At 42.8% G+C, this 15,605-nt stretch overlaps 1 protein-coding gene across 2 annotated transcripts; it reads left to right on the top strand.

Moving 5' to 3' along the window:
* Window positions 1–328: 328 nt before the first annotated feature.
* atcaya (ATCAY kinesin light chain interacting caytaxin a) lies at window positions 329–12,288 on the top strand. 2 transcript variants are annotated; one of them, XM_084921208.1, is made up of 13 exons: window positions 329–1,170; window positions 2,308–2,407; window positions 3,995–4,053; window positions 4,166–4,420; window positions 4,751–4,924; window positions 5,512–5,614; window positions 5,719–5,850; window positions 6,223–6,309; window positions 6,816–6,914; window positions 7,140–7,175; window positions 7,407–7,475; window positions 7,580–7,632; window positions 10,399–12,288. In XM_084921208.1, exons 2-12 carry the CDS (start codon window positions 2,331–2,333, stop codon window positions 7,611–7,613), a joined length of 1,125 nt encoding a protein of 374 aa, XP_084777334.1. In that variant the 5' UTR covers window positions 329–1,170; window positions 2,308–2,330; the 3' UTR covers window positions 7,614–7,632; window positions 10,399–12,288. The 2 variants fall into 2 exon arrangements, with proteins under 2 accessions (XP_084777334.1, XP_084777335.1); XM_084921209.1 differs by lacking the exons at window positions 329–1,170; window positions 2,308–2,407 and adding an exon at window positions 2,698–3,020.
* Window positions 12,289–15,605: the final 3,317 nt, after the last annotated feature.

Here is a 15,605-nt window from a genome sequence, read left to right as displayed (position 1 = left end):
CTCTGATAATTGAGGTACAGTCTAATGTTAACCCAGCTTCCTGGGGTGAGTCATACCAAGCACCATCACATTCAGCTCTTCTGCACGTTTCGTATAAAAGTGCACTATGTCCACGATGCTAAAGAGCATCGTTTGACCTTGGGGTTTTAAAGGCATCAGCTCAGGATCCGTACAAAAAAAAGAAAGAAAGAGGAAAACCCTTATTACGCATAAGAGCGACACAAATATTTGTTAAAAGCTTTTTCTCGCGGGTAATTACTCACGAGGCCTTATGGACAGAATAAAAGAGACCTTTTAGGAATGTGCAGAACAAGTATTTTCAGCCATAGTATGCGGTGAAGCTGTAGGGGTGATATGATTGGCTGGCAGAAAGTGAAGTAAGGGTCTGAATAATTCATGTTGTGGGGTAGCAGGTATGAAAGAGGCATGAGCAAGGAGGCATAGAGGCTGAAGAGAGGCTATGGATGGAGAGAGATGCTGTTGCCAGGGAACAGCAGCCACACAGACCACCACTGAAAACAACAGCAGGATTATCTGATGGGACTAAAAGGAGACAGAGGCTGGTGCTTATTTTTCCCAAGTTGCTGCAGGGATAAATAAGCTACTTCCATGGAGGAATGTAAATACAGTGGAAGCCCAAAGAAGCTTTTCAATTGATACTGTGGTGAGAAGAAAAAGCTTCTCCAAAGGTATTTGGGTCCACATGAAGGGAGAAGAGAGGGGGGTCGATATATATAGAAAGAGAGATCACGATGCCAGAGCAGATGCGTTCCCATTAAAGGAATTTTGTGTCTCGGTGGTGTGGAAGTAAGAGCTGAGAGGCAAGGCTGTCGGCTCGCTCTTCACGGCCAGTCTTTCCCCAACAAAGGTGACCAGAGGCGGAGGAGAGGAGAGGGGGGTCCAGAACAGAGGTGCCCCCTGTCCTCAGACACCTGCTGCTGGCGAGCCGCGGACATCGAGGACAGTGTATGACTGTGTCCGTGCACGAGTGCGCGTGCGTGAATCCGAACGAATGAATGAGAGACGGAGAGAGAAAGAGGAGGAGGAATTTTAGACTGACCCACGCTTTTCTGTTGATGTGGAGCAGCGGGGCGGTCTCCCCTCAAATCTTTGCATCTGTGACTGAGGACGAAGAAGACGCTCCACATCGGGAGATCTCACGCCGCTCGTGTGAGTTTAACATCCTTGCATTTATTTTATGCATGGTCACAAAGCTTGCACATGCATGCACGATTGTCCGTTAATGTGAGAAATCTTTTCTGTTGGATGTTCCACTTGGGGTGACCTAGAAAGGCTGTGGAGCCATTTTACTGCACCTTTTGGTGCTGATTGGCTTTGCAGAAATCATTGATGTTCTCATTTGAAGACCAGGAAGAAACAACCCGCTCACAGTTACATGGTGTTTAGTTATTTTTTTATAAACATGATTTTGCGATTTACGCCTGCCGGCTTGCCTCCACACAAGAATTTTTCTTGTGCATAATAAAAAAAAAAACATGTGGAAACAAATTATTTCCTTTGTTAGTTATTTGGCTGCTTTCCATTTCATACACAGCCACAAGTGCTGCTGCCAAAACCACACCACTCCTAGCGATTATATCACAGTGTTGCTATTATTTCGGTATGCACTGCTGAATGTCATCATCGCACTGGGGCTGGTTGTACTACAGCACATTTTTTGTGGCTAAACACACCTTTTCATTCTGTTTCTAAGTGCAACCTGCAACCCAAGAGTGGAAATGCTTCCATCGCTCTATGGAACAGGCTCGGAAAAGCATGAGGAAAGCAGAACTTCAGGTCTTCTTATTAAGCATCCACTGAGACACTCGTGCAGTTGACTGGGAATTCTCTCTAAGCTCTTAAGCACAAATTAATTCATGCTTTCCGAAATAAAGTTTTTCTATTTAATGGTGTTAGTGCTCGGAAGCCTGAGAAAGCAGAGGTGTGGTAGACTTAAAGAGGAGTCCGTTTTGTCCTCCACGTCTGCCTGTGGAATTCCAGGCGAGGCCAAAGTCAATTTTGAAGGATTTCTGAGCGCAGAAAAGCGAGCTCAGTCTGATCCAGTCACATGCCTCTCACATGTGCTCCGGTGGGCCGGGGGGATGAAAACCACGTGAGCTGCAGTGACTTAAGCCCCCTAATTATAATGAAAGAGAGTCAATTATTTGGGAGAAATCTCACCACAGAGCTGACTTTTCCCTCAGCATACAGGCCAAAACACATGTTCCTGCAGTGCAGCAATGTGTGACACCTTTGGTCTGTGACTGCGAGTGCTATTGCTCATAAAAACTCTCTGCACACCTCCAGGCCCCTGCTCTCCTCTCTGAGGGATGGGCACCACAGAGGCGACTCTACGAATGGAGAACATGGAAGTAAAAGACGAGTGGCAGGATGAAGACTTCCCCAGGTATGATCCTTCCACTTTTTGAAGGCATCTAATGCGCGGTCGTGTTGATGTGATGATGAAAACTGATTGTAAGATTAAAAAAAAAATCCACTTATTCTCCTTTAAATTCTCAGCTGATTGGTAATTTTCCACAACAGGATAAGATCTGCGATATTGTTTATAATTATGGGAATTTGATGAGCAGTGGCTGAAATTCAGAGCTTAATGAGCAGAAAATAAGTGGCAGGAAAGTGTGATGAAAATCAGCACTGGGCTCCATCCTCCTCCTCCTGCTCCTCCTCCTCCCTCTTGCCTCCTCCTTTGTTGGATGGGGGAGGCAGGAAGCCAGGGAGCAGGTGCAGCGCCGTCTTGGAAGCGGTGTCGGGCAACGTCATGTGACGCAACGGCAGTCGCTGATCAACAACACCAGTTCAGGAATATGGTGGCAGGTTTTGGTTAAAGACGGAGGGTCAGTCAGTTATTAAAGAAGAATCAGAGTGATGCTCTGCTCCGGTTTGGCTCACACCAGCTGAGAGGACAGGGAATGAGCCCAAACACAGAGGTGTGTGAGGTAAAAGATAAAGATCATTAAGGATCGGCTTGGACAAAAGCAGCCCCGTGCTGTCTCCGTAAGGTAAGCATCAGTGGTTCGCGCTGATCTTAAGAGATAATGCAGACATAAACAGATGAGCTTGAGCTCGCCCCCCTTGTCAGTTTGCATTTCTATAAAAAAAGAGCTTCATTTGTGACAAAGGAAGCGGCGGATCAGTAGTCACTGCAGGGGTCCTCGGGGAATAGAGGCGCAGTGTCTGTTTCTGTGGGCTGAAGGAGGAGCCCGCACTGTCACACAACTGTCCTCCCGCTAATGGGAGGATGAGACGGTTGGCTTTCACGGGAATGCAGCTAAGACCCTCTCTGCTGAACAACACTGCGCTAGAGCTCTCTCCTCCTCCCAGTTTTTTTAACCAGTGAGAGCACAGCTGCGCACTCAGCTCCTCGGTTGTTCCTCGGGTTTTATTGCCGACAGACAACACATGCAGGTGCAAGCACGTTTGCCTCCATTTGCTTGCTTTTTCTGCTTTAGACACATTTGCAAGGAGGGAAGAAGAGGAAGATGTTGATGTCCTCCCATCCTCTCCTCCTTCTGTGCAGAGTGTAAACAGAAGCAGAAATGCAGACACTTTGTTTGTATGCAGACACACTTTTTTCCTCCTGTTTCTCCACCTCTCCATCACCCGCTCTGACTCACACCCTGCCCGGCGGCGCCGTAATCTTCGTCTCTCCCCGGAGACAAGTTAATAACCATCTCTATCCTCTTCTGCGTGCTCTTCTTTTCAGTGCTTAGCCAGATTAGTGACAACACCCACGCCTAGCTTGGACCTTTTAACACGGTCCTAATCACATGGATCCATTTTGTTATGAGGTCATAGTTACAAAGTAGGGCGGGCTTTAGGATGCATTTATCTCAGCTGAGGAAAAATGATGTGTTTTTGTACTGTGTGGCTGAACCTTTACTCTCTGCAGCATCATAACTTCCTCTCTGTCGTGTAATAGATTGGACAAACACAGCACTAGATGCTTACATAGTGTATGCATGTTTCCAACCAGACCACTACCAGAGTACGGAGACATGGACCCCTCCTGTGGTCTCACAGATGACAGAACCTGTAAGTAACACCAACAAGTCGGGGGCACCGAATGATCATTATTGATGACAAACCCCTCTCTGTGTGGCACGAATCACAGTCTCTTTCCTCCTGCCCTCTGGTCTCACTGTAGCTCATCCTACCTCCCTGAACGTGAGCTCACCGGGAGGAGGAGGCGGCGGCGGTGTGTCCTCATCCCACCGGAAGAGGCGTACGTTGATCGCCCCGGAGATGAACCTCTCCCTGGATCAAAGTGAAGGTTCTTTGTTGTCAGATGACTTCCTGGACACGCCGGATGACCTGGACATAAACGTTGATGACATCGACACTCCAGATGAAACCGACTCACTCGAGTTCATCACGAATGGCAATGACCTGGAGTGGGAAGGTTAGCAGATCCATAACAGGTCGCTGTTTTTACTCCTGATATTAATCCATCAGCTTCAAAAAGCTAACTGAGGCTGAACTTTAGGCAAAAAGGGTTTTTTTGTTGCTATTTAAGCTGAAAGTTCACTACATGTATCCATGCACGTACCATAAAATGTCAGCTGAGAAGTTACACTGTGCTCTTTAACCTAAACATACATGTAGATTTTTACAGAGACTTTGCAAAAGGAAAGGATCTGTAACACAACCTAACTTAAAAGGAGCTTACACATATTATGATTAATGTTTCCCTTCGACTAAAATGATTCAGCATAACTCTGTTCGTGCCCAGATGACACACCGGTGGCATCAGCGAAAGCAAATCCTGTTGACAGATCCGGAGAGGTGGGCGAGGATGGGAATGCCAACAACGGACGCCTCTGGAGAACAGTGATCATCGGAGAACAGGAACATCGCATCGACATGCAGGTCATCAGACCTTACCTTCGGGTCATCACACACGGAGGTGAGAGTCAGAAAAAGCTTTCAATTAGCAATAAAATAATCCTTAAAAAAACAAAAAAGTTGGGACGTTGTGTAAATGTTGATAAAGACAGAATACAGTGCTTCACAAAACTCATAAAGTCTTATTTTATGCACAGTAGAATATAAAAAACAGATCAAATGTTTAAACAGAGAAAGAAAAACCTGGATATAGTACATATACATATATATATATATACAGGCAGTGATTTGTGGATGCAGTGATTTCCGTGACAGACTGACGCCTGAACACCTGAAGATCGTGTGCGCTCATCATGAACTTTCCCCTTGTTGCCTGCATGCAGAGATTTTTCCGGGTTTTCTGAATTGTTGGTAATATAATGTACTGTAGACGATGAGATATTCAAAGTCTTCACACTTTTATGTTTTGTAGATGCATTTTTTGCAAACTGGTGAAACTAAGATGCTCTCTTTATAACCAGTCATGTGTAAAAATGACTTAATGTTTTTCAGGAAGCAGTAAAATGTCTCAGTTTAAACATTCAATATGTTTCCTCTGGTTTGTTGTGAAGATTTCCATGACAGTAATCTTAAACTCTCTCTCCTCAGGTTATTATGGCGAAGGCCTGAATGCCATCATTGTGTTTTCTGCTTGTTACCTGCCTGACAGCAGCTGTGCAGATTACCACTACATCATGGAAAACCTCTTCCTGTGCGTCTCTCAGTCAGAGCCAACTTACTCGCACTTTTAAGCCCTGTATTTCAACACATTTTGAACTGCACCCAACAGGAAATCATAACTCTCGTGCCCTCCAGGTATGTGGTGAGCAGTCTGGAGATGCTCGTTGCCGAGGATTACCTGATTATTTACATGAATGGAGCAACTCCTCGGAACAAGATGCCTGGCATCAGCTGGCTGAAGAAATGCTACCAAATGATCGACAGAAGGTCAGAAAAAAGTTCAATACATTGATTGGTATCTAGCGTATTGACAAATTCTTTATATAGATCTTTTTGGAGATGTCCACATGGACATACCCGCTATTTTCAGCGCTGAACTCTGGCTCATCTCCATCATCCCACATACATGATGCTGATATTGACAGATATGAAAGGGAGAGAAATAAAAGTTTTCTCAAGCTGTCAGTCAGTGAAAGCTTGTCGATGGCTCTGAGTCCTGTTTGGCAGTTGGGAATAAAATTGGAATAAACTTTTAGCACAGACACACACACAAAGCAGCAAAACTGTATTTCCCATAAACGTGTGAACAACGATGCAGCTCTGTTAACAAACTTGAGTTTTCTTTCTGTTTTCTGGCAGATTGAGGAAGAACCTGAAGTCTCTAGTCATTGCTCATCCCACGTGGTTTATACGCACCGTCCTGGCTATATCGAGGCCTTTTATCAGGTGATACGAACAAGCTGAATATCAAACACTGAACGTTTTCCATTAAGACCTGAAGGTTAATCGATACAGGCCACACGATGTCTTTTAACCTCCTGAGAACTGAGTCCTTGTTTGGGATGCGCTTTTTATTTTTCTGATAGCTATTTGAGATCAGACAGTCCTGTCAAGTCTATAAACTAAGCTCACTTGTTACTTTGTTACGTAGTTGCTACAAACTACAATGTCCCCATATGGGTAAATGGGTTAATTTTACAGAATAATACAATAAAATCAAGATTTCATAGTAAGTATAAAGCCGGGTTGAGCAGAATGAAGTGTAATGTGCAGGAAAGGAAACATCCCTGAGACGGGAGGTCTGACACAGAGCGACTATAATAACTTTAATCTGTTTCTCATTTAAAATATCAGTTTGACAGCATGGATCTGTTTGCTGCAGATTTTTTTTATTGTTTGTCTTTTTATGTATCTGTGTAACTGTTGTGTTGCTTTTCTCTCGTCCTCTGCAGTGTGAAGTTCATGAATAAGATCCAGTACGTCCACAGCCTGGACGAACTGGCAGAAATGGTGCCCATGGAGCACGTCCATGTCCCCGAGTGTGTGGTGCAGTAAGTATCTCTGACCGCTAGATGGCGAACATGAGCTTTACCTGCAGGCAGCGGTTAATCCTTTTTTCTTTTTTTAAAGTTATTACTCATTTAAACCAAACCGAGAACAAGACTGCTGTTTGAATAAATGTAAAATAAGATTATTACCTCAGTTCTTAAAAAGAGGACTTAGATGGCAGGATTTACTGTGTGATGTGAGGATATAACAGCGCCTCTCATTTTCAGATTTGACGAGGAGAGGATTAAAGCCCGGAGGGAAAGGTAAGATATAGCTTTGTGCAGTTTTAAATACCATTACGCACCAACCTCGTGCATATTATTATATACATATAACTGTGTGCAGAATTAAGAGTGGCTTAAGCACTTAGAACTGGATAATTGGCTACACAAGACTCCCATCTAATAACTCTGTGTATGCAACTGTGTGTGTGTGTGTGTGTGTGTGTGTGTGTGTGTGTGTGTGTGTGTGTGTGTGTGTGTGTGTGTGTGTAGGATTGAGCAGGAGCAGAGACAGCAGGAGCAGCATCCAGCCCCACAGGAGCCCGTGAAAAAGTCTGAGAGGTAGAGGTCCTCTTAAACCACATTTTAATGTGTGACAACAAACTCAGAAGCTCATCAGGTTTCAGTTCATTTTCACAGCTCTTACCTTTACTTTTATTTTTCAGGCCAAAATCAATGATTGTAGGTCAAGGGTTCTGAGAAGGACGGAGATTTGAAGGTAACGTTGCACTTCTTATTTCAGCCACAAGATGGTGCTCTGCTCTCACACGAGTTTACCGCATCGCCCATTAAGCCTCTGCAAAAGATTCCAGTTTATGTTTATAGAAGTACATCCACTCTGGGTCTATGATGTGTCCTAATTTTGGATTAATGTTCTATGATGGTTGGACAGGTTTGTCTGTTGCACATTGTCAGGGTCACAAACTGAAAAAATATTCATCTGATTGCTTTGGTGCTAAAAGTAGAACTGAGCAGGACGCAGTTTCACAGTTTGCACGGTGTGAGTTGGTACTTGTGTGATGTGTGCTTCTTCGCTGCCTTTAAATACTGAGGTTCTGTCATTAGTGAGCTTTTCTCCTTCAGTGTTTCTTTCTCTACATTTGCTTGATTCTGTTTGGTGCAGCTTCTTTTCTGCTTTCTAAAGTTACAGCTGTGAAACAATATTTCTCAGTTTCTCGTGTACTTCAGAGATTCTTATAATCTCATATTTTGTGTTAACTTAACCCAGCTGATGGTCACATACATATTCTGTATCTTCCACGTCATTTAAGTGATGTGATGAGGGAACAAACTTTGCTTTGTTTAAAGATTTTAGGGGTATTTTACATATTTCACCAAACTTTAGCCTTACACAGTTTGTGCTGTATCTCTGGATGAAGTTTCCTGGATTTCAAACAATTTTGGTGTTTTTATCATCAACATATGGCTGACTGAAGAGGTTAATACTGTTCATTTTAAGTCATACTGTCAGTCCTTGAGGTAGATAACTCCTGTACAGAACCTGATTCAGGCTAAAATTTCAGTGGATAGTTTGTTTGTTTGTTTTTAATCGATAATATCCTTACAGGCTTAAGGTGGTGGCACGTTCGGGGTAAGGCTGCTAGTGTGGCAGCACATGCTGGTAGAAACCAGGTGGCTGAAGGTTGTATAGAGTAGTGACCTGTGACTGTCCGGCTGATATGCTCAGACAGACTGTGTGCTAATGCTACACATCACTGAGGTGCAGAAGCGAGATTCTTGTCAATTTTTTAAACTACTTGAAAAGAGATCATTTTTAGTTTAGGTCTGACCCACCATACACTCATACAGGCCACTTCATTAGGTACACTCCTTCAACTGCCTTAATGCAAATTTCGAATCACCCAATCACGTGGCAGTAGATCGATACACTGTGGCATGTTGACGTAGTCGAGTCAAACTGCTGAAGTTTAAACCAATTCAAGTGGGTAAAATGCCTTGTTTATGCCAGAGGTCAAAGGTCATGACCAGACATCTTTGAGCTGATAGGAAGGTGGTGAAAGAACCACTGGAGGTAAGCAGGTGGTACACGGCAGCAGAAGACCACACTGCTGCTCCTGTGAGCTGTGAACAGGAAACCGAGGCTACAGTTCTCACAGGCTCGCCAAAATTGGACCACAGCAGATTGTCTGTGTACGTTCTCTGTTATCTGGGTCAGTTTTTAGCGCTTGAGGAAAAGGAAACTGGACCTCGTATTCAAGAACCTTTTTCAGTTCAAAAACAACTGGTGGAAAATCCTTGGTATTCAATTTCTAGTGGGATTCTCCCTTTTGACATAATCCTGGGAATTATTGGCCCACTGTTAATGAAGCAAGTCGTTAAGGGTCATTTCCACCAAGTTGTTAATTGTTTGTGAGACTTTGCGCTCTTCATTATGTGAGACTTTGCGCTCTTCATTATGTGAGCGTGGGTTGAATCGGCTTGCAAAGAGACTCCAAAACTGCATTGTGGGTGGCTGATTCCTGATGCTGTAAGCCACCGTCTCTGTTAAACGATGATCATTTATACTTAATGAAAATGTCTCCTCTGTCTTCTTGCTCCAAAATGGGAACATTAGCATAACCAAACATGTCCTCCCTCTTTTGTAAGTGCAGATATCCAGCTGAATCTCGTCCTACTGAGGTGGTTCTCCTGTGCTGTGCTATGCATATGTGGAGTAGGTCTGTGTAACGGTCCAAGCATTCCTCACTGCATAGACTACACTGTGTATGCTGTGCAATGTGCAGTGCTTGTGTTTGGGTGTTTTGTCAGCTGGGCGAGCGTTTTGTCTTGATTTCTGCAGTGACATTCAGCTGGTAGGGTCAGAATGTGGCAAAAACATCACGAGAGCATCGAGCCATCCTGCCTCATATTAGTGGTTCAGACTGGTAGTGACGGAGGTGTGGGGGATGGCCTGTCAGCATGAATGGACCCATCTTCATATGGTGCTTACAACAGGATAATGTGCCGTGCAACGAAACTCAAAACTGGTTTCTTGAACATGACAAGTTTACTGGATTGAGATCTGGTGACTGCGGAGACCATTTGAGTGCAGTGAAGCACCTTTGGGATGTGGTTGAACGGGAGATGGACATCATGGATGTTCAGCCAACAAATCTACTGCAGCTGTCTGATGTTATTGTGTCAGTATAGACCCACATCTCTAAGAAATGCTTCCAGCACCTTGAACCGAGGCTGCTCGGAAAGCAAAAAGCAGATCCAACTCGTTCTACCTAATGAATTGACCACTAAGTATAATCTTGTCAGTTTAACTACAAAAAGTGACTGATAGTAAAAGATTTTAGAAGCACAAGTCCCGTCTTTGTTTCCTTCGTTCCAAAATAATTGGCTGTTTACTCCTTAGGCAAACACAGTGTGGGCCTTTTCTGTCTGTTCTGTTTAGACAGCTGCACATGTCTAAAACAACACTTACATGTTTTTATTGTGCAGACATGATAGTTCTTTGTGCTCTTTTCTGTTTGTGCAGGGCTCACCTGAAGTGGAGCGTGAACGTCCAGCAAGTCTACACAAGCTTCGTGTCATCATCCCGCTGACGATTTGTGCCGTCGTTGTCCGATCAAAACAAAATAAATGCTCCGTCCCATAATTAATAACCCCACATGCCACTGGGAACTCACCCTCCTCTATCCCAGAGGGGTTTTATGGCTACACTAAATGAAGTCACTACTCTGTTACCAGATTTGATTTAAAACCTGAAACCGCTGCTCGATTCATTCATTCTTTAATCTGCTGTTAGGGAGCTCGTGCTGGATTATAATGAGCCTCCTTGTTTCTCGTTGTTCGAGTCAGAGATTACAGGCTTGAAGTTAATGAGGGCAAATCACCCAGATTACCTGAAAATTGTGACAGTTTAAAAACACGAGCGAATCTTGAAACTCCTTTAACTGAGATCTGGGTCAGTACGAGACCACTGGAACAAACTCACATTTATATTCGTGCCGGTTCATGTGAATGTCGTGTGCGTCAGATGTAGATAACAAGGCTTTTCCAATGTATCAGATGCTTTATTTTATTTTTTTACCTCATACCTGCTGCATCATAGGGCCCTTTGAAGCGCTCTCATATGCTGTCCTGACATGTCAACATGTGCTAACGTTTGCTGGTGCGGGGATCCTTTAGCTCTGTGAAGTTTCCTTTGATCGCCTCCAGCTGCTCTGTACCCAGTGTCATTATGTTGTTTAAAACAAAAGGCAGGAACGTGAGCGCTTACTGCAGTTTGTGACCCATATTGGAAAATCTGCAGGAGTCCCTGTGGATTGTAAAATGTATTTAGGTAAGTTCAAGCAATATATTGTTTATTTTGTGTAACATAGTCACATAAACAGCCTTCATACAACACTTAATGCTTTGTATTTAGATAATATTTTGGCTAAACTCCATATTACAGGTTCCCATAAATGTAATACTAACACGTGTGCAAAGTATCTACAACAAATTTGTATAGATTCTGTAAAGATGTGATGAAAGTCAAGACATAAAGCAGTTTGACAAACTGCACATGAAGCAGTGAAGCTTTCTCTCGGAGGGGGTCGCAATTAATACGTCTGAATTTAATTCTAGATTAATGAGTAAATGTTTTGGTTATTCAGAAACGTCCTCAGTGATCAGCAGTGTCAGCACCTCTGGACGGTTTAACTCTGGTTCTTTGTGTCTTCCATTTTTTCAAATTATTGTAGCAGGAAGACTGAAGCATAGGATTACTTCTGTGTGGACTTCATGACTTGATTGTCTGTAAACTGCTCATATGTTTTGCACTATTGAATTTGGGTAGTTTAAGACTATGATAGATTTATGCATTTTGAGCTGTTGTTAGCATGACTTGTGTTTTTGTAGGTTGTGGGCATTCTTATGCATTTTTGGTACAGAAAATCTGACCAATGAAAAGTCTGTTTATAAAGTGCCGACTTACTTTACTCCTCTTCTGTTGCCTTTCCAGAGTGGCAAAGTTGGACAAAAAGCTTGAACCTTTCTTTTTGTGATCCTTTAAGAGTGTTTTTCACTGGCAAACCCGACCTGGCGGAGTCCCGTCTTCATTCTGTGAGGGGGGACGCCTCTCGTTGGTCGTTTGTTGGTTGAACTGAGTGCCTATTGTCGAACCAAATGCTTCGAGGAAATCTGGAAAAATGAAGGAATGTACAGTGTAGCATTTTACTTTTTGGTTATGTTTTTTATTTGAGTCACACTCGTGCATAAACTGTTCATTCTGACTATAAAAGCACAAAATCTGTAATGTTTCAAACCATAAACGACCATACCTGCTGTAAAATGTTTGCTCACATATGAACTGTTTCACTCTCCTGAAGCTTCCATGATTGTTTCTGCCTGTAAATATGACTGAATAAATTGTTCCTCATCATATGTTCTCTGTTTGTTGCTTAGAGCACTGCCTGGGCTTAAATTGGTTACATGCGTGTTAAACTACTGTATGTTCTCTGAGCTGTTTGCAAATATTGGCTTGACTTCCTGGGTGTCACATGGAGGTGGGTGTGTGACGGCTTTTTCACAGAACAACGTGTAACAGGGCGACTCTTTCTCAGCACCAAAACAGTAGTGTGTGACGTGATGCAACGACAGTTCTGAAAAGTGTTTACATGTACAATATACACTCACTGGCCACATCATTAGGTATACCTGCTCCTTGAGACGTACGTGGCACCGACTCAGTGCACATGCGAAGCAGATGTGTTACAGCAGCAGAAGAGCACATGGTGTACCAGTCCTGTCAGCAAAGAACAGGAAACTGAGGCTACAGTCACCACGGCTTACTAAAATTAGACAACAGAAGATGTTGGTGTAGGTTTCTCAGTCACCCAGGTCATTTTTTGAGCAAGTGGACTTTTTTCTGTCTCTCTCTCTCAATCTAAGAGACCTTTTCAGTTCCAAAACAACTAAACGAGAGTTCCAGATATCATTTAACCCGTGGTAGGATTCTCCCCTTCGAGGTGCTTCTGAGAATCTTTGACCCTCTGTTAATCATTTAATAAGCTAAGGGTCGTTACCGCCAAGGTATGAACAGTTTGTGAGACACTGTCCCACCCTGCAATCATAGGATCTATTCACATGTGCCGAGGTGTCATTATAGGTGGCTGATAGCTGGCGGTGTAGGCCATTACTGTTTAACGATGGTCATTAACTTCCTTTACTCCTCTCACGCTGCCTCGTTTTAATGATTCATGCTGGTGGTGATGGTGGTGTGGGGTACGTTTTCTTGGCATGCGTTTGAGCAGTGTTTAAATAAAACAGCTTACCTGTCTGTTGTTCCTGCCCATGTCCAGACCTGTATGACCACACTGTGTCACGAAGCCCAAACTGGTTCCTTGAACATTACAGTGAGTTCACTGTGATCATGTGGCCTTTAAAGTCACCGCATCTCAATCCAGTAGAGCACATTTGGGATGTGTGCGCTACTTTCAATAAATATGGACCCAATTCTCTGAAGAATGTTTCCTGCACCCTGTTGAATCAACGCCATGATGAATCAAAGCAGACCATACTAATATATCTTAATCTATGGCCTCGCCTCTGCAGTGATACAGACATTTAAAAAAAATGTTTATTCTAAGATGCTGTATGCTGAAAAGCCAACTTACCTCGTATCTACTGAAATATTGACTTTAATGAAACCATTGCCAATCAGGAAGGAGGTTCTGCAGCATCCGGTCCCGTACCAGCAGACTGAGAGACAGCTTTTTCCACCAGGACATCAGACTGCTGAACACTTCATAGACACCTCACCTTCACTACTGGAACTTCAACATTATGCACTACACACTGTATATAAATGCCACTTGTTTTGCACAATATCCAACTACAAACCTCTGTATATTTTATATATTTATTTTATTTTTACTCTATTTAATTTGTAAAATATGTATACACACACACACACACACACACACATATATACACACATGTAGACATACATATTTAGTATACACATTCAGTAATATGCATACACTCTTATATTGTACATATATTTATTCATATAATTCTCAGATTTAGCCATTCTTATATTTGCTTGTTCTTATGTTATTGTACTTTGCACACCTCTGTTGCTTGTGAAGCTCGCACACAAGAATTTCACTCACATGTACTGTACCAGTGTACCTGCACATGTGATGTGACAATAAAAGTGATTTGATTTGATTTGAATGTTATTAATTCATCTCCTCCCCTTATTCTCTATTATATGTCAAAATATATGGAAACAATACATTGATTTGGCCTTAAATTCAGACGTAATAAAACAGTAGTTTCACAGTAGCATATTAAGAGTACAAACTGTCCTAACTATCTGGAGTCTATAGTGTACCATAACTATGTTCATGGATGGCTCTTTGGTGTGAGCTTTAGTTTCCTTTGTCGTAATTGTTAGTTTAAAGTTACACAAACCAGCTCACACTGAATTTACAGTGTGACCCTCCCACTTGCAGGGATGGCCTGTAGCTGCTGAAGACTGCAGACACTCATGTGAAGGTTTCCTCGTTTTCTTGGATCTAGGAAGACTTGTAATTGCAACACAGCTAGAAGACTCGCCCATCACACCTTTATGATGTTCACTGTCGACTGTTGAGCCTCAACGTGCACGTGGACACAAACACGCGTACTGGGAAACAGATCAAGGCCATAAACAACACTTTATGTAGGCTGTAATTCACATCTACTAGAACCTCCACGTGTTCTCTCGAAATAGTCACTCATTTGTCTCTTACCTCATTTATGACACAACCTAGCAAGAACATTTGTGGCACAAAGTAAACATCAGGCATGCTCCAGTTCACAGCCGAGCCTGTGACTTCTCCTTCGTCCTAATTAAGTTTTTTTTAAACGTAGGTGCTGTTCGCTGGCTCACAATGGAGCTCACACTGCCCTCACACTCCTGACTAAAGCGCTATACAAATACATGCCATTTACCATTTTTACCATCTGACACACTTCACACATGAATGCTCACTGGGATGATATATTATCAACAACCTCAGTTTGAAAATTAGTCAGAGACAAGAAGCATATTGCTCCTCATACCAAAGAGTCAGATGATCTACTGTGGCTGCTTTTAATTTAATGAACATTAGTAGCAGACAAACTATGGTCCCAGCATTTTGTTCTTAAAATTTCACTGAAGTATGATAAAATAAAGGAAAAACTGAAATGCTTATAGGGAGTAGAACCCCAGACTCTAGTTTTCAGAGGGTGGGCATTTTGCCATGGCTTAGTATTAATATAATTATGGTTTTATTATCTTAAATCAGGTAAATGAAACAGTACTTGCTTTCTACAACTATCGTCAAAACATCAAATTAGAGAACATCATATGTTGTACTAACTGTTTCACGTTTTTCTTTTAATTTGTCACCCCTAACTAGGTTCAATGACGTTCTAATTATTATTATTGCTCCTAATTTGACTTTCACCCGAGCACATGACCATACTGTAAAATATTAGTGTTATTTTTATGCATCCATTTGACACCATCAATGGTAGTTTTCCACAGGCCGCTGACTCTGCAGGTGGATTAGATGCTGAATGGAATAGTACGAGCGCCTCACCATCTGGCTCTCATATGGACATCAGTAAGCGAGGAAACAATAAGGAAATGGGTGAAAGTTACCGGCTTCTGATTGGCCGGCGAGGGGTTTGGGCGCTCTGCCCGCTGCTGATTGGCTGCTAAAA

The sequence above is a fragment of the Perissodus microlepis genome, chromosome 23, assembly GCF_051167445.1.
Source record: "Perissodus microlepis isolate ML-2025 ecotype Zambia chromosome 23, ASM5116744v1, whole genome shotgun sequence".
Taxonomy (NCBI): domain Eukaryota; kingdom Metazoa; phylum Chordata; class Actinopteri; order Cichliformes; family Cichlidae; genus Perissodus; species Perissodus microlepis.
Note: the sequence above shows the minus strand (reverse complement) of the source record. Positions and strands in the feature narration are given on the sequence as shown.